Genomic DNA, 23081 nt, shown 5'->3' on the forward strand with positions numbered 1-23081 from the left:
TCAGGCTGTACGTGTGGGGGCTATGGCGGAGTGGCGGGCACTCGGGCAGCCCCTCGGCTGTGCGTCCTGCACTGCGCGTCCTGCGCCGTGCGTATGGTGACGTTGGAGTGCCGTCTGGAGGAGTGGGATGGCGTCCGGAGAGAGGGGGCGATGGCGTGGGGTGAAGTGGCGTCTGGAGAGGGGGTGGTGACGTCGATGAGGCGGCAGTAGCAGCGGCGGGATGATCGGGACCACAGGGGCTCCGTGAGGACGGCTCGGCAGCACAGGCTGAAGGGGAAAGAGCAAGTGAGTCAGTCAGCTGGCCAGGCTAACGGATTACTCACGCAAGTTCAGGATCATAGGATACGACCGTCCCTTTTCTGACGGCTTTGTGATCCTGTTTCTGCTGCTCCGAGGTCCGTCTGCCTCTCATGTGGTCCCGTGGTCTCCTCCGCTCTGTGTGTGTCAGTCCTTCATGAACCACCCGGCTGCAGCCAATATTCCCCTCTCCAGGTCGCCTCCAGGTGGCACTCATCTGTTGATTGGGGGGGGGGGGGGAGCAGAGGCGGCCAGAATACAAGAGGAAATCACAGGTGACATAGTCAGTCACAGATAGCGACTACTAAGTACTTGCGCATGCGCGTTACTGCAAGAACGCAATTCATTATTTTATAGTATTGTGCTAAAGTAATGGAGTTAGTGTACTAACTAAGGTTCAGGAACACAAGACCACACCATGTAATCACCGGCGCCTCGCTAATCCATTTCACCTGCGCTCCAATCACTTCACTGATACGTACACATGTGTTCTATCAACTCAATCACTGGTAGCATATATAAACACGACCACATTCTCTCTTCCCCCTGTTTGCCTCAGTCGTCACGACCCTCCCCCCCAACCCCAAGTTTCTTCCTCCGTTACGGGCAGCACGGGCGGAGTCCGCACGTTCTCCCCGTGCCTGCGTGGGTTTTTCCCGGGTACTCCGGTTTCCTCCCACAAACAGCAAAATACACGCTAATTACGGGCAGCACGCGCAGAGTTTGCATGTTCTCCCCGTGTCGGCGTGGGTTTTCTCCGGGTACTCCGGTTTCCTCCCACAAACAGCTAAAGACACGCTAGTCAGGGCTGCATAATCCTGCATTTCTATCCCCTGATCACAGGAACCACGGGGGGTTGGTGCATGGAGCCGGGCCTCCATCCCGTGAAGCTGAGCTGCGCTCTAGAACCGAGCTTCACCCAAAGACGCTACCCCCACTCTGAGTCTTAACCCCGGGTTCCTGTCACTGCACAATAAATTATCTTTCGTTCAAACCAGACTGCTGTCTACAAATGCTGAAGTCAGACAACATGGAGACAGGGTGGAGCCGACAGGGGTTCTACTCTCATCTGTGTATGCTCATCCAACGTTTAGTTTGCTTTGTTGTATATGTGCGGGTTAAGTTAAGGCAGGGGTGTCCACACTTTTTTGAATGGGGGCCAGATTAGATAATGTGAAAATGCTGGGGGGGGGGGGGCAGGTGCTTCTTGCAAAAAAAAAATCACGTATAATTGTACTTTGTTTACCATCTGAAAACATTAGTTCTGCATGTGCTGTTCCTACCTGGTGCTTCTACAAACTGTAGTGCTGTCATCGTTAGGTGAAGGGAAAAAATGCAAATTGAACTTGCTTGATTAACCAATACTGTGTGAAGGGCCACATACAGTATATTTTGAGAGATAAGCCGAGGGTCACTTAGAATCTGTCCACGGGCCGCAATTGGCCCCAGGGCCGGACTTTGGACATGCCTGAGTTAAGGTAAATGGAATGTATGTTATGTTCATGTTTATGCTATTTGTAAATGCTCACTGTTAACAAAAAGAAACAAACTTTGTATTCATGCTCTGAAATTACAAAGTAAACTATTTTTATACATTTGATCTTGGTTTCCGTTTTTATTTCATGTTATTGCCCTAAATCCTAGACTTGGGGCGTAACACCCTGACAACTTCGGTTTTATTAGCATCAGCAGAAACGATAATCAGTTCCAACTGTAACCTGAAAACGAGGAAAACGGGGCATCTGAAATTATTCTATGTATGTCTAGTCAAAAGCTTATTTTCCGACACAGCGGCTCATTGTGCTTATTATATAATAGAGAACATGAATTAGTGATGTAACGTACCTCTGTGCTGCTGACAGCCTGCTCTGTTTGCTGTCCGTCACATAGATAGCAGCACCTCCCACTTTATCTCCTGCTGCTCTTTGCAATCCATATTCAAATGAAACGTCCATAATCATGAAATCAGATCATATACTGTATAGGCTACGCTAGGCTGCTACACAACAGACTGAGTCAACTCTGACCTGCCCCGCATGTGCTTGAGAAACGCTAACCCTAACCCTAAGAAGGAAGGACAGAAGAAGAGAAGCACATTTGGGGCAGATCAGAGTTGACTCAGTCTGTTGTGTAGCTATGGTGTAAGCAGCCTAGATATTATCTGATTTCAAGATTCCCCCCTTCAACCCCCCACCGCGTACCTTGCCATACCTTGGCTTTTGCTGAAATTATGCCACTGAGTGGACGTGCCTGAGAGTGTACCGGTGTGTGTAGTAAAACTTGCCATTTTCAGCATGTAGCAAGGAGCTAGCATTGTCGGTGTTTCACAGCGACGGAGGCTTTCTTCCCCTGCCCATGGAGCGGAAATCTCTGGCGGAGGCCCTTGAGTTCCGATTATTCAGGCATTCAAATGAGCCTGCCCCCAGAGGTTAGAGATTTTTTTTTTTTTTTTTTTTTTTTTTTATTGTTGGATTCCCAGATTGCGTTTTGTGTCACTTTCATGACATCATCAGTGATGTCATTAGACATGACATCATCAATGATGTCATTAGACATGACATAATTAGTGATGTCATAAATCCCACATGTTGCGCCCATCGTCTCCAGTCTCCACCCTAGAAAGTTCCCCGAAATACCAAATAGTCTAAACATTATGGACGTTTTCCATGTCAACTCCAACATTTATAAATAGCTATCTTGTCATACATTGCTACATTCAATTCAAATTGTATCACAACCTGTCTCCAAATCAGGCCCCTGATGTATCCATTAAGGTCAAATATAGCATCAGCTTCAACACTGACTTCCTAAACCCAAACATCATGGAGAATCATGTTCACACGTCATCATTGTGGATTTATTTTAATGTCTGAATCAAGAATATCTGTGACTTGAAGTACAGGTCAAATATCTCTTGGAAGACTGAATGTTATTGAATACAGTTGTACGTTCAAATGTATTACGATGAACCCCTTGAGATGTCTCATCTCCTTTTCAATGAGGTCCTAACATAATATCACAATCACTACATAACAACAGAGGAGAGTCAAAATAAATAAATAAAACTAAATAATCTAAATACAATAATCACTACCGTAAATTCCGGACTATAAGGCGCACCGGTGTATAAGCCGCACCTTCAAAGTTGACTATTTTTTTCTTATATAAGCCGCACCGGTCTATAAGCCGCAGGTGTTTTAATGGTATTTTTTGTTTTTTTACAGTGCACACAGTGTCCGCGGTGTGGTGAAAAGAGGGCAAGAGAGGAAATTAAAACAGAAGTGGATTTATAGTTAGAAAGAGTGCTAAAGAAGAGAGAATTCCGTTTTTTATTTTTTTATTTTAGTTACTCACAGTACTATTGACCAGTCCAACTCAAAAGATATTCGGCAGTTTCACTTTGAGCTCTTGTTCCGCCGCTGTCCATCAATGGTTATGACGAGTCTCGCTGGGTACAGTACGCCAAAGCGATATCCATTGACTTTAACCTTGATGATGCTGTTGTATGTTGCGCGTTTCTGTTGCACCAACGCGGAGAGGTCCTGCCGGACGAAAAAGCGCGTACCCTCCCAGGTGAGGGGCTTCTTCCCCGCAGCCTGGAGGATGAGTTGACGGTCGGGCCAGCGGAGTAGGCAGATGAACATGGCCCTCGGTGGCAGGCCGGGGTCTGGACGTGGCCGAGGCGCCCGGTGTGCCCTGTCCACCTCTGGTGGTTTCTCGCCTTCCTTCAGGTCCAGGATGTAACACAGGATTTTGCCACGAAAGCGTCCATGTCACCAATCTCAGCTCCCTCTTTTACATTGATCAGGCGAATGTTATTTCTTTTACTCCTGCTGATTAAGTCATCAACCTGGGGTTTCGATTTGTTTTTGCATTTTATCCACTTTCGGACTCACTGTGTTGTTTTTGTCCTCCAGTGCGCTGATGCGCTTTTCCGCATTAGAAACTCTGTTCACGCCACGGTTGCCTTATTTTCTTTAGTGATTGAGTGGATGGACTTCTGCACGTTTTCAAACTTGTTTTCAAGCTGCTCAAACCTCTGAGCGATGTCGGACTTAATCGATAGTGTTTCACGGAGTAAAAGTTTAGCCCAAGCCGTGTATCTCCAGCCTCCAGCAGGTGAGTCATTTCCTCATTCATGGCGGTGATTGCTTCGTCTTTTTCTTTCTGCTTACCTGTGTTGTGTTATGTTATGTTATGTTATGTTGTTAAAAGAGGGCAAGAGAGGAAATTAAAACAGAAGTGGATTTATAGTTAGAAAGAGTGCTAAAAAAGAGAGATATATATATATATTTTTTTAAATCCATAGATAAGCCGCACCGTTATATAAGCCGCAGGGGCCAAAAAAGCCCAAAAAACGGGAAAAAAAGCCGCGGCTTATAGTCCGGAATTTACGGTAATTTGAATGTATAGGTAGGATTTATTTTACTGACTTCTATATATATCTACACTACAGGTAAAATATATATGAATGTTATGGAATACAGTTGTGGGGCATTTCACCGTATTTATAGCCTAATTTTCTAGGCTTTACCGCTCCTTCATCCCCCATTATTTTTCAAATTACTGCAAAATCAGACGTTCAAATATTAAATGCAAAAACTGTAGGCTATGTGACTGAATAGGCTAACATACAGCTAAAACTCATTAAGAACTTTACAGTTTTGCACCTCCCTCCTCTGTCCTGTCCTCCCTGTGGAGCCATGGAACATCACTGTTCATTACTGTTTGTCATGCTTTAATATCTATAAATACGGATGCAAGCTCTGCCCTGCTCGTGTTAGGGTGCCTCTGCTGCTGCCTTGCAGTTTGTGTCTTAAGGTCCTTACACAAGTTTTTTTCGTGCCATTAATTTGCACGTCAATATTTGTTGAACCTACATCAGTCAATGCATGTTTTACTGAGCGATATTGCGCCGTTTACAGTATTTGTTCGGACCAGGGTTGATTTTTATCAATGTGTATCTGTTGCAGTGATTGACAGGTGGGTCAAAATTTGCATCGCAATTTCATGCTGTATATTCACATCGCTCTTGTTGTGTAATGGCCTTTAGTGTGATGTCCACCCAAAGGTGGCCAGAGCAGGGTTGGGCCCTTCTGCAGCTGCTGCTGGTGGCGGCATCTCTCTCTGGGGCTGAGGAGCAGGTGTGTCAGCAGATAGGGGAACCGGAGATCCCCCAGCTGTCTAAGAATGGGGACATTATTTTGGGTGGAATCTTCCCTTTCCACAGCAGCTGGAAAGGCAGACAGGACACCTACATGTACAGACCACCGGCACTGCAGTGCACAAGGTAAATCGCAGATAGAAGATTAGAAGAACTTGGTATATACAAAATTGATTAAAAATAGCTTTTGAAATAAGTTGTAAAATAAGAAATGTTTGCTCATAAAGTTTAACTTTTAATTTAGTTTAATTTGAAAGACATACTGGCTATAACACCAACTATTTATAACTGTCTGGGTCAAGTTTGGATTTCAGTGAGTTCCAGTTTGCTCAGGCTATGCTCTTTGCCATTGAGGAGATTAACAACAGCACAGACTTGCTACCTGGCCTCTTTCTGGGCTACAAGATCTATGATTCATGTGGCTCACTTGCAAGGGCAATAAGGGTGGCACTGGTCTTGGCTAATGGGAATGAGGATATATCCACAGTCTCCAAGGCACCCTGCACCAGACCGGCCCAAGTGCAGGCCATTATAGGAGAGAGCTACTCCTCTGCTTCCACAGCCATATCCACTGTCATTGGAACTTTTCATATCCCATTGGTGGGTAGTTTTTTGTTTTGCTTTTTACATTTTATGCATAATCGTGTACTGTAATGGGCCTTGGCCACAGTTTGATCTATTTATTTTGTTTATTTTCTTGATAATAGAGTAATTATTATACTGCAATTTGTCGGACTGCTCACAGTAAAGGCAGTTTTAAGAGAATTAGTGCTAATGTGTTCTGTTTTCCTGTGTACATTGTTTTAGAATTTGCATCCTCATCTTAGGAATATTATATATAATTGCTTTCTACTCTCTAGATCAGCCACTGGGCCAGCTGCGCATGTCTCAGTGACAAAATCCGGCATCCATCCTTCCTCAGAACAATGCCCAGTGACTTCCACCAGAGCAGAGGTCTGGCCCAGTTGGTCAAGCACTTTGGCTGGACTTGGGTCGGGGCAATTAGGAGCAATGATGCTTATGGCAATAACGGCATGGCTATATTCACAGCGACGGCCCAAAAGCTGGGCATCTGTCTAGAGTACTCTGTAGCCATATTTAGAACAGATCCACCAGAAAAAATACAGGCAATAGTTGACATTATCAAAGCTTCCACCTCCAAGGTGATTTTCACTTTCCTCTCCCCCCCTGATTTGGAAGTACTATTACATGAGATGGCCCCCCACAACCTGACTGGGTACCAGTGGGTAGGCACTGAGGGCTGGATCGTTAATGCCTACATTGTAACAATGAATGGACAGCATCACATCCTGGATGGTGCTATAGGGATGACCTTGCCTGAGGTCCATGTTTCAGGCATGAGAGAGTTCATGTTGGATGTAAAGTCTCTCAGTTCAACTAGTGATGAATTGTTCACAGAATTATGGGAGACAATGTTTGATTGTAGGTTCCAGCTGACGAAGGGTTCAGGAGGGAATCAGAGATACTGTACAGGATCTGAGGATCTGTCTGGGCAGCAAAACATTGTCACTAATATAATGTCATACATGTCCTCCTTTAACAATGTCTATAAAGCAGTGTATGCTGTGGCTCACGCACTACATGGTGTTCTTGGCTGTAAAGAAATATGTGGCAATAAGGTACAGCCAGATCCATTCACGGTGAGTTGAACACTGAAGGCTGAATGATCGTTCAACATTATGTGCTTCACATGAGCAGATTTGTTACAGTATTGTTTAATACATTGTTGCATGTGCATCATTCTGCAGAGCTAATATGAGGTGGTTTACATTTAATGGAATACATAAAGTAATATCTATCTGCTTAGAATTTGCAGCACATAAAAAAGATTCAGTTCAAGACAAAGGAGGGGGAGGATGTTTACTTTGATGAGAATGGAGACCCAGCAGCCAAGTATGACATCATAAAGTGGCAGCCGAATGAAAATGGCAGTGTGGAGTTTCTCAACATTGGTTTTTACGACGCATCTTTACCTGCAGAAAAACAGCTAAATCTGCACTCTAAGTTCTTAATTTGGCCACAGTACTCAGAACAGGTTAATACTATTATGATCATTAATGGATTGTTAACTTACAGGATTATTGTATCGTACTGTCGATTTGATCAGTATTTCAAATGGTGACATGGAAAGACAAAAGCATATCAAAGTTGATCTCATACTGCTTTTTGTTCATGCAGGTGCCTGTGTCAGTGTGCAGTGAGAGCTGTCCCCCAGGAAGCCGTAAGGTCCTCCAGAAAGGAATGCCGGTCTGCTGCTATGACTGTATACCATGTGCAGAGGGAGAAATCAGCAACACCACAGGTGCTCTAGTATGATTTAATGGATCAAATATAACGCTTGTCAATTCAATATCAGCATTCAAATACATATTCAAATATAATAACAGTATTTATATGTTTATATACAGTACAATTCATAGGAAACATTTAATTCATCATCAGTGCATTTGAATATCAAATTTGGGAGTACTATGAAATCTTGTTCTGATTTATAGAAAATGGTTGAGTACCATTATGTGATTAAACTGCAAACAACATGTAAATTAGTTAGATAACAAACAACTAATTATTAATTTTACTACCTGCTCAATCCTTTCCAGGGTAACAGGGGGCTGCAACCGATCCAAGCATACATTGGGTGTAAAATTCAGAATCAATTATTATTATATAATTAATAATTATGTAAATAAGTAGCCTACATTCTTAAATATTCATTATTTCTTGCATGGCCAAGATTATCACACTTGACCTACAACCACGACTTTAAAGGAGTAAATTATCAGTCCGCTACGTGGCCTTTAATTGCGTTTGCTGGGACTCCGGCCCGGTATTATGCTATGTGTTTAAGTATCGGTTGGTGGCACTATACCGAAATTGCAAGAAATTTGGCAGTGAATTCCATCAGGTCCCCCTAAGCGCACTCCCCAAGTTGATCCATCAAATGGTTCTCAAGATTGTTTATTATTTATTATGGATCCCCATTAGTCTGACTACTCAGACTATTCTTCCTGTGGTCCCTAACAAGATAAACCACTTTTTGTGTTGCCAGTAGGTGGTGTTATGCCAAATTGTACAAAATATGGCACTGCACTCCATCAGGTCCGCCTAAGCACGCTCCCCTAGTTTGAAGTCGATCAGACAAACGGTTGTCGAAATAAACCCCTTTTTGTGTTTGCTAGGAGGTGGCGCTATGCTGAATAGCACATTTCGGCACTGCACTCTTTCGGGTTCCCAGCAGCACACTCCCCAAGTTTGAAGTCCATCGGACGAACGGTTCTTGAGATAAAGCATTTTTTGTTTTGCCAGTAGGTGGCACTATGGCGGACTACACGAAATCCGGCACTGAACTCCGTCAAGTCAAGTCAAGTCAAGTCAAGTTTATTTGTATAGCACATTTCATACACAGAGGCAATTCAAAGTGCTTCACATAAAATGGTTGACAGGAAAATAAAAGAATAAAAGAAGAGAATAACATGGACATTTAAAAGCATCACAACAAAACTTTATAAAACTTACACTGCATCCCTGCACACTTACACTGCATCCCTGCACACTTACACTGCATCCCTGCTCACTTACACTCCATCCCTGCTCACTTACACTGCATCCCTGCACACTTACACTGCATCCCTGCACACTTACACTGCATCCCTGCACACTTACACTGCATCCCTGCTGCTTACACTGCATCCCTGCACACTTACACTCCGTCCCTGCATAGTAGAATAAATCAATTTATCTATAGAATAAAATGGACATTTAAAAGCATCACAACAAAACTTTAAAAAAAGGTATAAGCAACAGGCGCAGCAGTTGCAAAAAGAGCTAAAAACTTATAGAGGACTCATTGGGTTTGCATAATAGACTATATAAGAAACATGACTACACACACATATGATAGTGATTGTCAGCAGTTAAAAGCGACGGTAAACATAAAAGTCTTTAGTCTATTTTTAAAAGTAAGTAAGGTTGGGGCAGATCTGAGGTTTTCAGGCAATTTGTTCCAGCTAGCAGAAGCATAGTGGGTAAATGCGGCCTTCCCATGATTTGATTTGATCCTAGGGACAGTTAATAAGCTGGACCCTGCTGACCTAAGAGTTCTAGACAGTTCGTAGCGTGGGAGCAATTCAGCTATGTATTTAGGGCCTAGGCCATTAAGTGATTTATAGACTAATAACAGTATTTTAAAATCGATTCTATGACACACTGGCAAGTAACCAGTGTAAGGACTTAAGAACTGGAGTGATATGATCAACTTTCTTAGTCTTCGTTAGAACTCTAGCAGCAGCATTCTGAATGAGCTGAAGTTGCCTAAGTTATTTTTTGGAGAGACCAGAGAAAAGGCTATTGCAGTAGTCTAACCTACTGTAGATGAAGGCGTGAATTAGTTTTTCTAGATCCTGTCTGGGCATGTAGCCCCTAATTCTTGCTATATTTTTAAGATGATAAAAAGCAGATTTTCTGATTGACTTAATGTGGGAGTTAAAGTTGAGATCGGAATCAATAATAACGGCAAGATTTTTGACTTGATCCTTAGGCTTCAGGGATCGAGACTCAAGGCATGCAGTGATTTTACGCCTTTGTTCTTTGGGACCAAAGACGATCACCTCTGTTTTGTCTTTGTTTAGCTGTAGGAAATTCTGGCACATCCAGTTATTTATTTGATCAATGCACTGGCACAATGATTCTATGGGAGCATAGTCAGCTGAGGAAAGAGTTATATACAACTGAGTGTCGTCTGCGTAGTTATGATAGGCTACTTTGTTTTTTTGCATAATTAGGCCTAGAGGGAGCATATAAAGGTTGAAGAGAACGGGCCCCATAATGGATCCTTGAGGCACCCCACAAGTCATCCTAGTTAGGTCAGATGTGTAATTGCCAATGGAGACGAAGTACTTCCTGTCTTGAAGATAGGACCTGAACCACTGGAGGGCCGTACCCAAAAGCCCAACCCAGTTTTCCAGTCTGTCCAATAAAATTGAGTGGTCAACAGTGTCAAATGCAGCGCTAAGATCCAGTAGCACTAGAATCGAATTTTTGCCTGAGTCTGTGTTCATTCTAATGTCATTTATGACTTTAGTAAGCGCGGTTTCTGTGCTGTGATGCCTGAAAGCCTGATTGGAGTTTATCTAGGAGATCATTTGAGGTTAGGAATCTATTGAGTTGTAGGTAAACAACCTTTTCAATTATTTTGGCTATAAAGGGAAGATTAGATATTGGTCTGTAGTTACTGATTACCGATGCCTCAAAGCTACGCTTTTTTAGTAGGGGTTTAATAACTGCAGTTTTCAGGGACTCAGGGACTTTCAGTCCCGGTCAAAAGGGAGCTATTAACTATTTGCAATAGGTCCGACGACAGACAGTTATAAACGCTTTTAAAAAAGCTTGTTGGAAGGGTATCGAGACAGCACAAAGATGATTTAAGGCCTTGCACAGTTTCCTCTAAGATGTCGTGGTCGATAACGCTGAACTGGGACAAATTTATCGAACTAGGGATCTGCGGGTAGGATGATGTCACAACATTTCTTGGTGTGGAGCCACTAATAGCCTGCCTGATATTATTAATTTTGTCCGTAAAAAAGGCAGCAAACTCATTACATTTGACAGTAGAGAGAAACTCAGGTGCTACACAGAGAGGCGGGTTAGTCAGTCTATCAACTGTGGCAAATAGAGTGTGTGCATTGTTCACATTTTTGTTAATGATATCGGAAAAGAACAATTGTCTCGACCTTTTCAGTTCGAGGTTGTAGGAGTGAAGGCTTTCTTTGTAAATATCATAGTTTTTTTATTTTTTATTTAACCTTTATTTATACAGGTGAATCACCTTGAGACCTAGATCTCATTTTCAAGTGCGACCTGTTCAAGCAGCATCCAGACAGAAAGTTACAGTAACAAAAGTTGACAGACAATATGACAACAGTATACAGTACCAGTACAGACAATAAATAAAATAACCAAAAGGCTAACAGACACATTAGACAAAAAAGGGGGGATGTTAAAAAGGAGATGGTCAGTTGTTAAAACAGGAGCACAGCGAGGCAGGGATTTCAAGGTTGCGCAGCAGTAACTTAAAGCTAGGCAGTGGGATGAGGCTGGACAGCTTCAGTGTCTGTTGAAGCGTGTTCCAGGTGAAAGGGGCAGAGTAAGAGAACGCTTTTTTCCCCCTCTCAGTACGGACAGGTGGGATGGTGAAGGTGATGTAGTCCTGGGTGCGTAAACTGTAACTTGAGTGCTTGTGAGATAATTAGGAGGAAATGTAAGTGGGTAGCAGACCGGTGATGGATTTATAGATGAAAATATACCAGTGCAGGGTTCGGCGCATAGTGAGAGATGACCAGTTGACTAGCGTGTATAGATGACAGTGATGAGTGAGAGGTTTACAACCGGTTATGAATCTCAACGCGCCATGGTAGACAGCGTCCAGCAGATGGAGACAGTTTTCAGAAGCGTTCATATACAGCACATCACCGTAGTCAAGGACCGGCAAGAAGGTGGCTGCAACAATACGTTTCCTTGTGTTGAAGGAAAAACAGGATTTATTCCTGAAAAAGAAGCCCAATTTCAATTTCAGTTTTTTTAACAGGTTCTCAATATGGGGTTTAAAAGACAGACCATCATCAATTAAAATTCCTAGATATTTATAGGAGGCAACGGCCTCAATGGGAGTCCCCTGCAGTGAAGTAATGCAAGGGAGAGCAGCTGGCACCTTCCTGTTACCAGAGAAGAGCATAGTTTTAGTTTTGTCTGCATTTAACACCAGTTTGAGGCAGTACAGGTGAGATTGTAGGGCATCAAACGCAGTTTGTAGGAGACCGAAGGCAAGAACAACAGTGCTCGCACAGCAGTAGACAATTGTGTCGTCCGCATACAGATGGACAGAAGCATTAATGGTGTGCCCCAGGTCATTGATGTAAATAGTGAAGAGAGTCGGAGCAAGGACCGAACCTTGGGGCACACCATTTGAGACTGTGAGATAGTGAATATGAAGATTAGTTTTCCGCCATTTACGCTCAGCTTTCCTGAAATCTTTCTTTTTGCATCTAACGGATGCAGAGTTTCGCCAGGGTGCTTTAATCTTGCCAGACAGCATTTTTAACCTAACAGGCGCCACGCTATCAATAGCATTCAGAATTGTTGAATTGAAGTTATCGAGAATGTCATTGACAGAAGCTGATGTGGGAGGAGATAAAGAAAAGGTCTCCATAAACCGCGCGCTGGTGCCTGCATTAATGTCTCGTCTTTTAACAGTTTGTGACCTATTAATGATCTCAGGGGAGATTTCCATTTAAAAAAAGATGCAAAGATGGTCAGACAACGCAACATCAATAGTCAACACAGAAGAGGACTTAAAGCCCCTAGTAATAACTAAATCCAGGGTATGGCCTCGGTTGTGAGTAGGCCCTGAAACATGTTGAGACAGATCAAAAGTGATAAGATATATAAGTGTAAGATATTCAGTTCTTTGGCAAAATTATCATTAGGGTTATCAATATGAATATTGAAATCCCCAGCAATAGATATACAGTCTTGTTCCATGAAAATTAAGGAGAGTAGATCAGCAAATTCAACGAGAAAGCTGCCTGAGTATTTTGGTGGTCTATAGATATAGACCACCAAATATAGAATATAGACCCCCCCCCCCCCCCCCCCCCCCCCACCCCTTATCAGCTCTGGGAGTGTCAATGAAGCTATAATTAGGCGGTGCTGATTCGGACAGAACAGCCACTCTGTTATTCATATCGAGCCAGGTTTCGGTGAGGAACATTAAATCCAGATTATAGCTGGTAATCAGATCACTGATGAGGAGAGATTTATTTGACAGCGATCTAACATTAAGGAGTGCGGCTTTAATATTTTTAGAGCCTGGAACTTGTATCGTTTGCTTTACAAGGGGAATGGAGATCAAGTTTGATTTAGAGACAGATCGTGTTGAGGGGAAAGTATTATGTCCGTATGAAATCAAGACAGGAATTGAATGGAAGTCAGTATTTATGCCGTAGACAGTTTCATTGCTAGACTGCTGTGGGACCTTGTTCCTATCGGAACAGGCCGGGATGGTGGGGCTGGTCGACGCTTGTGGATTTGGACCACAGAGGGGGGGGGGGCAGATTGGGGGGGTCTTGGACAGGCGGGGGTGGGGCGTGTCGACGCTTGGGGGACTGCCCTTGGGGGAGGGGCAGAGAGCGTGGTGGAGAGGGGGTGGGTGGGGGGGGCGGGGAGCAGGTAGGTTGAGGGGGATGTAAGGGAGGGGACAGTGGGGGGGCCAGGTTCGGGGTCGGCAGTGAGAGGGTGGGTGGGGGGGGGCGGGGAGCAGGTAGGAGGCGGTAAGGGAGAGGGTTGAGGGGGATGTACGGGAGGGGACTGTGGTGGGGCCAGGTTTGGGGTCGGGAGTGGTGGGTCGGGGATGGGTAGGGGGGGCGTGGGGCATGGCAGTTTGGGAGGGGGCGGAAGGGGATATGAGGGAGGGGACTGTGGAGGGGGCAGGTTTGGGGTCGGGAGGGTAGAACGAGGGGGCTTAGGGAAAGTCAGAGGGCTGACATTCCCTCTGGATGGACAGGGGGACTGGGGGATCATTGACAGTCCAGCACTTATTAATTCGTTCAAGCTGCTAGAGAATGGAATGGGGGAGGGGGGTGGGGAGAGCAGAGAGGTGGAGGAAGGGGTATTTTCGTCCATCGTTTCATCCTGGGAGGAAGGCGTCTCCGATGGCTGTTGAAGGTGGTGGGGGATGGGTGTAGAGGCCCCGAAGACGGGGGGGGGGGAATGGGTTGAGGCAGAGATGGGTGTTGCGTCTAGTCGGTTGGCCTCGAGTTGTGGCAGCTGTTGTTGAAGAGACGTGTCGTCTGGAAGCTGTATGGCCTCGCGGCATCTCGGGTTGGAGATGGTGGAAGGGGTTGGGGGCACTTTCCTGGCCCTGGGATTATCTGGTGTTAGATGGTTGATGTTGTAGACAAGGTTGGCAGAAAACAACCTTGTGCCATCTCTGTTGAGTTGACCATTATGACTATAGAGATGGCTGCGATCCCAGAAGAGATTGAAGTTGTCAATAAACTTCAAATTATACCGAGGGCAGACAGTTGAAAGCCACGTGCTTAAGCCCAGGGACCTGGTGAACTTATTGATTTTGTATCCATTCAGGGGCAGGGGGCCACTGATAAATGCCTCAATATCCAGTGAGGCTAGGAGCTTCATTAGATCCAGGAAGTCACGTTTTAATGTTTCTGATTGCTGTTTCAGAATGTCATTGGCTCCTATATGTAGGGTAATCTTGTTTACGGAGCTGTGAGTAGACAGGATTTCAGGAATTTTCTCTGTTATGTCACAGATCATCTCATCAGGGAAACAGAGTGTAGCGGTATTGTTTTTAATCCCAATGTGTTTAACATCCGAGTCTCCAATGAGCAAGGATGTTATAGGGGGCTGCGGCCTGCTAGCTCTTGATAGCCTCTGAGGCTGTGGCCTGCTAGCTCTTGATAGCCTCCTAGCTTTGGGCCTACCTAGGTTGTCGGAAAGCCGATGGGCCGGTCCAATATCCATATCGGCAGTCGATACAGGCCCACCCAATAGCGGTTGAAATCTGTTTACCAGCTGTAGAGACATCAGTGGTTGAGGAGCAAAACTCTTGGTATCTCTCTTTCCACCTCTCACAGCAATCAATGGCTGTTCAGTGCTAGCAACAGGGGCTATACTAGCTAATGCAGGCCACCCCGTGGCTGAGCTAATTTCCGGGCGATAAGAGGCAGTCTCTGAGGCTCCAGGGATCACTAATCTATTCGGCTTCGCTCCCTGGACATTCCAATGGACAGTATCAGTTTGTTTCCCCAAGATAGCACAGGCAGCTTGGGAGGCAATGTTTTCGGGAACATGCGTGGGAGGCTTACCCAAGGATGGGAGGGCTAGCAGACTGTTAGCATTTGTAGTATCTGTGAGTCCATTGGTGATGGTGGTTGCAGGTACATTACCCGATGAGGGAGCAGCTAATGCTAAGTTAGCATTCAGCGTCGTAGCTTCTGTGAATCCATTGGAAAGAGAGCTCAAGTCAATTTGGCTCTGAGGCTGTGTAGAAATAATCCCAGTGTCTTTCAAACAAAAGATGGTAGTTTCCAGTATTGCAATTTTTTGAAGGTGGCCAGTACATCCTCTACAGGGCGACATGCCCTTAGGTCAGTAACACAGGGTCCCAAAAATGTATATGGGCCCTAATAGCACCGAAAAATCCAGAAATTGTCGTAGATCCACACCAGACAGGCTGGTAGATAGAGGCCGCAGGCAGGCAGGCAGGCAGGCAGATAGATAGCAAGCAAGCAGGCAAGGTCAAGTTGATCCTATTAATGGTTCTCGAGATAAACCACTGTTTGTGTTGCCAGTAGGTGGCAGTATGTCGAATTGCACACAATTCACCACTGCAGTCCATCAGGTCCCCTAAGCGCACTCCCCAAGTTTGAAGTTGATTGGACAAGCGGTTCTCGAGACCATTGCTCCGATTGCCCCAAACCTTGGGTAGTGCGCTTAGGGTGACCTGACGCCTGAGGGCAACACAAAAAGTGTTTTATCTTGAGAACCGTTGATCCGATTGACTTCACACTTGGGGAGCGCACTGCCGGGAACCCGATGGAGTGCGGTGCCCAATTTCAGACATGCACATATTCATAGCGCCACCTACTGGGAACACAAACAGCGGTTTATGTCGAGAACCGTTCATCCAATTGACTTCAACCTTGGGCAGTCCGCTGCCTGGGAACCCAACGCAGTGCAGTGCCCAATTTTGGACATGCGCATAGTCATAGCGACACCTACTGGCAACACAATAAACTGTTTATCTTGAGAACCGTTAATTGGGGAGTATGCTGCTGGGAACCCAAAGGAGTGTGGTGCCCAATTTTGGACACGCATAGTCATAGCGCCATGTACTGGAAACACAAAGTTTATATTGAGAATCGACTTCAAACCTCCAGAAAGCGCTGCCAGGCCCCCCATGGAGTGTGGTGCCAAATGTCGGACATGCGCCTAGCAGGTTGGGAATTTCTTAAATTTAGGGGCAAGTCCACCTGGCCATTGTCAATTGCTGTATTGACAATGTGAAGAGTGATTTTTCTGAATTGTGTGTTAAAGTTAGCCAATTACACATTATTTGCATAAGGCAGGCTACATTAAAGAGAGACCACTGACACTTTTAAAATAACTGACAGAAGCAGGCTGGTAGCAGGGCACTGGGATCTCAGGGTATCATGGCTAGAGGGAGGGGCAACATTCCCATCCTGGCACATAGTCATAGTGCCACCTACTGACAACACAAAAAGCTGTTTATCTCAAGAACTATTCATCCGATCGATTTCAAACGTGGGGAGTGCGCTGCGAGGTACTCGATGGAGTGCAGTGCCAAATACCGTGTGCTTCGGATATGTGCATAGCATAGTGCCACTACTGGCAACACAAAAAAATTGTTTATCTCGAGAACCTTTCGTCCGAACGACTTCAAACTTGGGGGGCTCTATTTTCCCCTTGGCCTTAAATTAGCGTTTAAGGCCGGGCGCAGCGCTATTAGTGGGGGTGGTCAGGCGCATTCCATAATTTTATCCTCTGCGCTAAAGCCGGCACTAACCATTTAACCACGCCTTTTTAAGCATAGAATTATTCACAACTGTGGCCATTGGTGAACTGCAGTTACGCAATGACATTCTTCCTTTCCAAGCTCCGATCCACTCGATCCATTCCAGGTTGTGGCTGTATGCTGTCTTCATGCCAATAGACCCTTCTCACGGGGGCCATTTTGTGTCGAAAAGGCAGGATAAACACAGGTGCAAGCAAAACACTAATGAGGGTTTCCATCTTCCATGATTGGAAGTTGGAAACCCTCATTAGTGTTTTGCTTGCACCTGCGTTTACCCTGCCTTTTCGACACAAAATGGCCCCCGTGAAAACGGTCTATTTGGATATCTCAGCACATCACAGATCATAGCCTGAATAAAACGATTCAACCTACAGCCAGGCAAATACAGATCTGTTCAGCAGGGCTGATGGTCTGTACAATATAGAACGTTAACTATCGGTGACATTCCTGATACCATCCATTTCCATGAACTTTATTGGCTCTATCGTTGCATCAGCCTATAAACTGTGCCCAGCGCAGCGCAGATTAGTGGGCGTGGATCGGCCCACTCGATATTTTGGTGTCGGCGCTACACACGGCCTTAAGCATTATAACCATGCCTTTATAAGCGTAAAATTATGCACTACCTGCTTATTGGAGAAGTGCAGTAAATGCATCACAAGCTTCCCTTTTAAGCTCCAATTCCACGGAGCGATCCAGTCCGGTCAGAAAAGCCGACCGAAGCGCTCTGAGCTCCCCCCCTCCCTGTTTCATTCCCGTCTGTCTCATAGCCTAGATAATATTGCATATTATTATGCTTTCAAACCAATCTAACTGCAGTTTAAATGCTGCAAGCATGTAAATACGCTACACTATAGCAAGATCAAAGTGAAAAGAATGTTCTAAACGCATTGGCTAGAAAAATATAGCCTATCCTATGTGGCCTATGTCATGATGAGATTAGATTGGTGAAAGTTTGTCCAGATTAATGATATCGTTTTCTCTCGCTACCTTTTCTTCTCTAGTGCAGATGATGCACATAAATATAGCCTACATGATGTAAAGTCATTGCATAAATGTGTTTTTATTGTAAAAGTGGATGTGAAGTAAGCCAAGTCTTGTTGGAGCGGAGTACAGCAATGTTGCACCTGTCTCTCATCTAAATCACGTTATATCTGCGTGGGATATATATACCACCTAGGTTACATATATGTTTCACATAGGGTTGTCATTGGATGTCTATGTTTTATTTTGGCCAATATTGAAATGTTCGAGAATTGCATGTTGTGTGAACAGAAACATTATTTCTATCTACCACTTTAGGCAATTTAGGGTGATTTGGTTGATATTTCTTCTCGAAATGTATTACCCTCAATGCATGCTGGGAGATTTGAGGGAGAGAGAGAGAGAGAGAGAGAGAGGGGGAGAGAACAGCTTTTTTCCATCGGTCTTTGTGCTGCACGAGAGAGGGAGTGAGAGAGAGAGAGAGGGGGAGAGAACAGCCTCTGAATGACAGGAGCTCAAAACTACGATATAACCACTTTTTTCCATTGGTCTTTGTGCCTGTCTGACGCACGAGAGAGAGGGAGTGAGAGAGAGAGGGGGAGAGAGTGTGAGATGGCAGAGTAGAGCTCCGCGCAATTACAATATAACCGGCGCACTGAATAAGGCCTGGTTTTGAAAAGCGCTAAGCGCCAAATTAACGGCAGTTGGGAAGATAGCTTTAAGCTGGTATTTAAGGCCGAAACGCCCATTCTGGCCTATTCTGGCACTGCGCCACGCCTCTTCAGCGTAAAGCGCATTTCGGGGCCTAAAAACATGATGCTATCTTCCCGAGTCACGGGTAGGCAGGCGCAAAGCGTGTGTGCTGCTGGGTACGAGCATGAGTTTGGTCACACCCCAAACAAGTGTTCCCATGGCGCATCGTCTCCAGATTCTTCGCCCTGGAAATGAGCGTGCAAAACGCTCACTAATTTCTAGACTCTGTAATAGTTGTTGTGGCTTCAGAATCAATACATAATCAAGAACCAATCAATCAGGAAAGGGGGAGGGGCTCTAATTTAAATCAACAATGTACAGGACATTTTCTTGTGAGTTCAATGACTCATCATCAAGGGGCTAGTTCGTAGCTCTGTTTGTGAAGCCAATGCGGAACTAAGTTAAACCTGGATTCTCTCGGATAGCCAGCAGGGGGCGACTCAAGTGTCGGCAAAAAGAAGTTTCTCTGGCCCCAGAAAACACTTTCCTAATGAGTGTATGGTCTCGGTTTCAAGTATTCTTCAATACATCATGATGTTCATTTTGTAAATATGGTCACTTTTCAAGTAAAATAGACAGTGATTGGGGCATGATTGACAGGTCCAGTAATCGCACAACTCACCAATCATGTACTGATCATCTCCAAATTCATGTCACTTCTGGCTCCAAATATTTTTATTTGACCTTTATTTAACCAGGTAAAAAATTGGTTGAGTTCTCATTTACTTTACTTTACTTAACTTTATTTGTTTATTCGGTCAGGACAGTACATTAATGAACAGTTACCTATACAGAGTCATCTATATGATAACAGTAAATATGTCGGATTTAGCTAAAAGCTAATTTACATCCGTAGTCCTCAGTACAACAATGACCTGGCCTTAAGAGGCCTCAGCAAGATTTGATAAAATATACACAGATTAACACATAAAATAACAGTCAACATGGAACAACACTAAGAGACGGCAAAGGCAAGGTAAATAAAATAGGTAAATAAAATAGGGCCAAGATCGATCAGCAATGTGCACAGGAAGACAACAGTTACTGGGTATGCTTTGTGGACATTATAATGGGAGCGAGAGAGGAGAGGGCAGGTCAGCAGGTACAGTTGTCAACTATGTACCATGTATTGAATCAGGCAGTTTTGTAGCATCCTGCTCACTCTTTCGGTGAGGAGGGTAGCTATACAGGTGTTGCTTTGTCGGAACCTCACCGACCTCAACACTGTGCACCCCTGAATTGGCTCTCCCCGTGTAACATCTCCACCTAATATTGGATCAGGATCAATCAGATGACCGACATCCTGCACTTATGTCAGATGAAACGGGTTTTCATCAAGCTCCATATCTGCAGGATCAAAGAGACGCTCACGATGTCAGATCTCTTATCTGGATCTTTTACAGTGTAATCCAGATGCACCTTAGCACAGTCGAGATCCCCTGGATCGAAAATGAGTGATACGCACTTTCCAGGCGTGACCTCTTCCATGCGGTCCTCAGCCACATCCAGGTTTTCTATAGCATGAGCTATGTTGTCTCTGTGAAACTGGACCCAATCTCTCCTCATAGATTAAGGGACTACTGCTTTCCTCAAGAGCCTCACTACTCCAGAGTGAGTTTAACCCCCACTGAGCGTCATGTGACTTTATCCAACCATCTTAATGGTTGTCCCTGACTTCAGCCACAGGTACCGGAAGGTTTTTTTCTTCTTCAGATCCCTTCCCCCCCCTATTTGTACCTGGCCAATTTCATCCTGCTACCCCAGTCGCAGCTCCACTCTCTGCTGTTCTGGGGATAGCTGTAGACTAGCACCATGATCCCTCCGACGCATGCACACTTCAGCCGCTTCTTTTCACCTGACAGCTTCAGCGGCAGGACGCAGCATGTGGGAGGATCACGCTATTCCCACCAGTTCCCTTCCACTCCGAACAGGCGCCCCGACCGACCAGAGACAACACAACTCTGCTTCTAGCATTAACAATAACATTCTAACCGTAACATCTATGAGGAGATCCACATTACGTCACTTCCTCAGCTACAGCCATAAAAGTACAATCGTACACAAGCAGGACCGTGACACAATGTAGCTATCATGACATGGTCATGGCTCCTTTATAGACATAGCTATCTAGTCGTCATGTAGTGTTACTGAACCGTCTATCTGCCTAGAAGAAATTAGCGCAAATACCTTGAAGCCGACCCTTATGGCCCTTTAGGCAATATTTTGGGGGTACCTCAACATCACAGGTAATCGTTTTCAAAAGGACGTACCCCTACCCTACCCTAAGCCTAACCCACCGACATCCCCACAGCTACCCCTTTCCACCCCTTGATCCCCAGCTCTCTACGACCTTCCTATCCATAGCTACGGCCCATTCCTTGACCCTCACCACCCCCTCCCACCACGCACCCCCTCGTAGCCACCCCTCATACGCCGACTGTCTACGGCCTTCCTATCTAGCCACCGTCGCTTTTCCCTAGCCCCACCCTCTTCCATCACCACACCCCCTCCCACCACCCACATCCCCCTTGCCACTTCCCCTAGCCACCCTTTGAATCCCGATTCGACGACCTACCTATCCCTCTCCATGGCCCTTATTCCCTAGCCCCGCCCCCTTCACTAAATGTCTATGAGTGACAGACTGACTGAGTGAGTGAGTGTTCTGGCCTTGGTATCTTCTGACCCTGGCCTGGCCTGCTGCCACCGCTGTGGGAAAATAAGGGAGCTACTCAGGAAATCTAATATCTGTTTTGATTTTAACTTGTAGATTCCATCACCTGTGTGCGATGCCATCCTGAATTCTGGTCAAACGAGAAAAGAGATGACTGTGAAAAGAAGGACACAGAGTTTCTATCATATGAAGAGATTATGGGGGCACTGCTCGCGGCAGCGGCCCTGTTAGGAACATGCATGACTGCTATGGTGGCTTTCATTTTCTTCAAATACAGGAACAGTCCCATAGTCAAGGCCAACAACTCTGAGCTGAGCTTCCTGCTGCTCTTCTCCCTATCCCTGTGTTTCCTGTGTTCTCTCACCTTCATCGGCCGGCCCTCTGAGTGGTCCTGCATGCTGCGACACACAGCATTTGGGATCACCTTTGTCCTCTGCATGTCTTGTGTTCTGGGGAAAACTATAGTGGTGTTACTGGCCTTCAGGGCTACACTTCCAGGGAGTAATATCATGAAATGGTTCGGCCCTGCTCAGCAGAGACTCAGCGTTCTGGCTTTCACTCTCATACAGGTCCTGATTTGCATCCTCTGGCTAACTATCTCTCCTCCTTTTCCTTTCAAGAATTTTAAACACTTTAAAGACAAAATAATCTTAGAATGTGCATTAGGCTCAGCGGTAGGCTTCTGGGCTGTGTTGGGGTATATAGGAGTCCTGGCTATGTTCTGTTTCTTTCTAGCTTTTTTGGCTCGGAACCTGCCTGATAATTTCAATGAAGCCAAATTTATCACGTTCAGCATGCTGATATTCTGTGCGGTCTGGATTACCTTTATCCCTGCGTATGTCAGCTCTCCAGGGAAGTTCAGTGTTGCTGTGGAGATATTTGCAATTCTGGGCTCCAGTTTTGCACTGCTAATCTGTATTTTTATTCCAAAATGTTACATAATCTTATTGAAGCCAGAAAAGAATACAAAAAAGAACATGATGGGTAAAATGCCACCAAAATCATCATGACAAGGGAATAGGCATAGTAGAATGACAATAACTTGTTTCAATAAAAACACATTTCATTCATGAATGCAATAGCATTCATAATTAACTGTGGTTGCTGTCATTGACATTAATCCCAATGATTGATACAGTACACTCTCTTGTTGTTGTTGATGTTGAGGAGGTTCATTTTTTCAGACTATAGCAAACATGGGCAGATTTAGAAGTGGGGGGCCAGTGGTTTAAAGAAAATCTCATGATTGTAAATCTCCATGTCTGGCTGAATATGATCATTCTGAATATGATCATTCTTGCTACAGCCGCCCCCTCCCTATGGAATGCTCTCCCCACCCCACAGTGGATGGGCAATGTATCCAATTTCGGTGGCCGTCATTTTCGCTTGTTAATTTTTGGAGATTGTTGTATCTCGGTTCATAGAATGTCAAATAAAAAAGTATATATTTTTTCTGTTTGCTTCAGTGACATTAATTGTAGGTCAAATTCAGAAATGTGTTTTGGCCTCAAATCCTGCATTTTCGCTAGTAGAGCCTTGGGGTTTCATATGGAGGACTGGAAGAGGAATGGAATGTAATA

General features: G+C 44.9%; 1 protein-coding gene across 1 annotated transcript; it reads left to right on the forward strand.

Moving 5' to 3' along the window:
- Window positions 1-1761: 1761 nt before the first annotated feature.
- Window positions 1762-22511, forward strand: LOC310800748 (extracellular calcium-sensing receptor-like; the record flags this gene model as incomplete). The annotated part of the gene is made up of 6 exons (XM_083664682.1): window positions 1762-1775; window positions 5369-5587; window positions 5776-6061; window positions 6322-6549; window positions 7661-7784; window positions 21598-22511. 6 exons carry the CDS (start codon window positions 1762-1764, stop codon window positions 22509-22511), a joined length of 1785 nt encoding a protein of 594 aa, XP_083520808.1.
- Window positions 22512-23081: the final 570 nt, after the last annotated feature.

Source organism: Poromitra crassiceps (assembly GCF_964638095.1).
Source record: "Poromitra crassiceps genome assembly, contig: HAP1_SCAFFOLD_59, whole genome shotgun sequence".
NCBI lineage: Eukaryota > Metazoa > Chordata > Actinopteri > Beryciformes > Melamphaidae > Poromitra > Poromitra crassiceps.